Below are 2,130 nucleotides of genomic sequence, written 5' to 3'. Positions count from 1 at the left end.
AAGAACAAAGGAGTAGAAAAAATAAATAATATATATAAAGGAAGAAAGAATGAGTACAATGTACTTAGAGAAAAAGAAGACAAAGAAGAAAAAAGAAGAGAGAAAAAGCTAATCTCAGCAATTAAAAAACAAACCTTTCCAGAGGCATCATCTCTAAGGCTGTGAGGGTTGTCTGGTGACATACAAAGCCTGCCAGAGCTTGAATGAGCGAGTCTTTACTATCTGCGTACACAATGTGTGAGTCACAGAAGTGCAGAGCAAGGAACTCTCCTACACTTGTCAGAAGAGCTTGAGATCCTGAGGAGAGCAAAATAGATAGAAAATAACGGGTCGTTTGAACTCCAATGTGAAAAAGAATCATGCATTTTCTCTTCCAGTAGTGACTTCATGTATTTTCTGAATATCTGCTTCTATGAAATATCTACTACACATTAATCTGCATGTACAGTATACATAAGACATTAAAATGGGACATATAAAGGATGACATAAGGAGGGAATGAAAATGACCTTCCAGGAAACCAGTAAACTAGCATCATATTCACCATATTCTGTTTTCTTATGGTTCTAACAACACATATATGAAGGTCACAAAATATATGGTAAGGGGGATGGGGATGAAATTTGTAATAGTCCTCAAAGTCTTGCTATCATCTGTTGCTCTAAAACCACTGACCATAACAACTTGCCAGCTAAAAAAAAGTACAAAGCTTCGGAGCACAGATATTTCAAGAAAACTACTTCTAGCAAGCAGCTTAAACACATTGCCTTTCAATATAATTTTTCATGATACAGAAATAAATCTCTGTCTAGAGTTTCTACCTATGCTAGGGGGAGTGGGATGATTTTCTGCTGAAATTATATGCTTTTCACCTATGCTTACCAGGTATGCTCTCTGGGGGAGCGCTAAAATAGAGTCGTAGCGCAGTGCACATTTCCGTCAAACTCTCGACATAAAAGTCTGGCACAAAGCCAAACAACTCTCCTTCTCTTGAAGATTCCTGAAGGAAAAAATACCAAATAATAAAAAGAATTATCACTCACAACATCTAGAGTAAAGAGACCTTTTTCCTCTCTCTTAAGCAGACTCCATGAAATCGTGTAGTTATACTGAATATGGACACAATATGGTAGATGTGATACTTCCCTGGAGAGGAAGCAATTAAATTCACCATACCTGAAGCGTGGAAAGAATGACCTTCATCACAAAAATGAGGTGATTGTGTTTCTCTTCGTTGTGGATCGCAGCCAACACCCACGCCTGCTGTCTCGCTTGCTCCTCTAATTTTGTGATGAAAACCATCCTCGACCCTTGGAGTTCTTCTAGTAGGCTTGGGTTTAGACCCTGATTCAAGGGGGATCCAATTTTTAGTCACAGTATTTGATGAAATATAAAAAAAAACATGTTTTAGGACATTGATTTCACAATATCAGCGAGAATATAGAGAAGAATACACAGAACTGAGACTACACAACTTTCAATCTATGATAAGTACCTTTTCTCTACAGTACTGCATCTTCTTGTCAATTTCCAACACATGCATCACATTCTCGTTCATAGAGTCCCTTTGGGCAGCCACCTTCCCTAGTTGCTTGTGGGCCCCAATGTGGTACAAGAGGATAATTCCGTCTAGAAGGTGGAGCAGGGAATCCCGTATCATTTTCGCGTTGCCTTGCTGTCCTGGCTTGTCCTCTATGTCCCCTGTGGTAACGTTCACGTGCTGAATGTGCCCTTCGACAGCACTGTCTCCAGACATCATGGGATTTCCAAGCATGGCTCCTGGATTATTCAAGGTGGACTTTAACAAATCACTTCACCATGAAAGTAATTACCTCACTTCAAAATACATAAAGCAAGGCACTTAATCTTAGACAAATACATAGAAGTATCTCTCATACACAGAATTTAAAATCTTTTAAGAAACTGTAAGCTACATACCTGATGTTGATGGTTCATTGTGGCACATGTCAACATCCACCACAGCACTAGCACCAGCAGTTGCTTCATCAATCTTATTTATAACCTGCAAAAGTAAGAGATTCATCATTAACTAACTGTTATTAATTCTTAAATAGCATGCCATTTCATTAAATAAATTTGGAATATATGAAGGTCATACTTGTTCAAATG

At 38.3% G+C, this 2,130-nt stretch overlaps 1 protein-coding gene across 1 annotated transcript in view; it reads right to left on the bottom strand.

The window, feature by feature from the left end:
* LOC119594431 (E3 ubiquitin-protein ligase RNF123-like) overlaps positions 1–2,130 on the bottom strand; it is a gene marked incomplete at its 3' end in the record, with an annotated part of 13,922 nt that overhangs the window by 3,407 nt on the left and 8,385 nt on the right. Inside the window, 5 exon segments of the mRNA XM_037943491.1 lie at positions 135–297; positions 883–1,000; positions 1,177–1,344; positions 1,496–1,779; positions 1,939–2,023. Of these exon segments, the coding sequence (XP_037799419.1) occupies positions 135–297; positions 883–1,000; positions 1,177–1,344; positions 1,496–1,779; positions 1,939–2,023 (818 nt within the window).

The sequence above is a fragment of the Penaeus monodon genome, chromosome 33 (genome assembly GCF_015228065.2).
Source record: "Penaeus monodon isolate SGIC_2016 chromosome 33, NSTDA_Pmon_1, whole genome shotgun sequence".
NCBI lineage: Eukaryota > Metazoa > Arthropoda > Malacostraca > Decapoda > Penaeidae > Penaeus > Penaeus monodon.
This window is presented reverse-complemented; position numbering and strand designations above follow the sequence as displayed.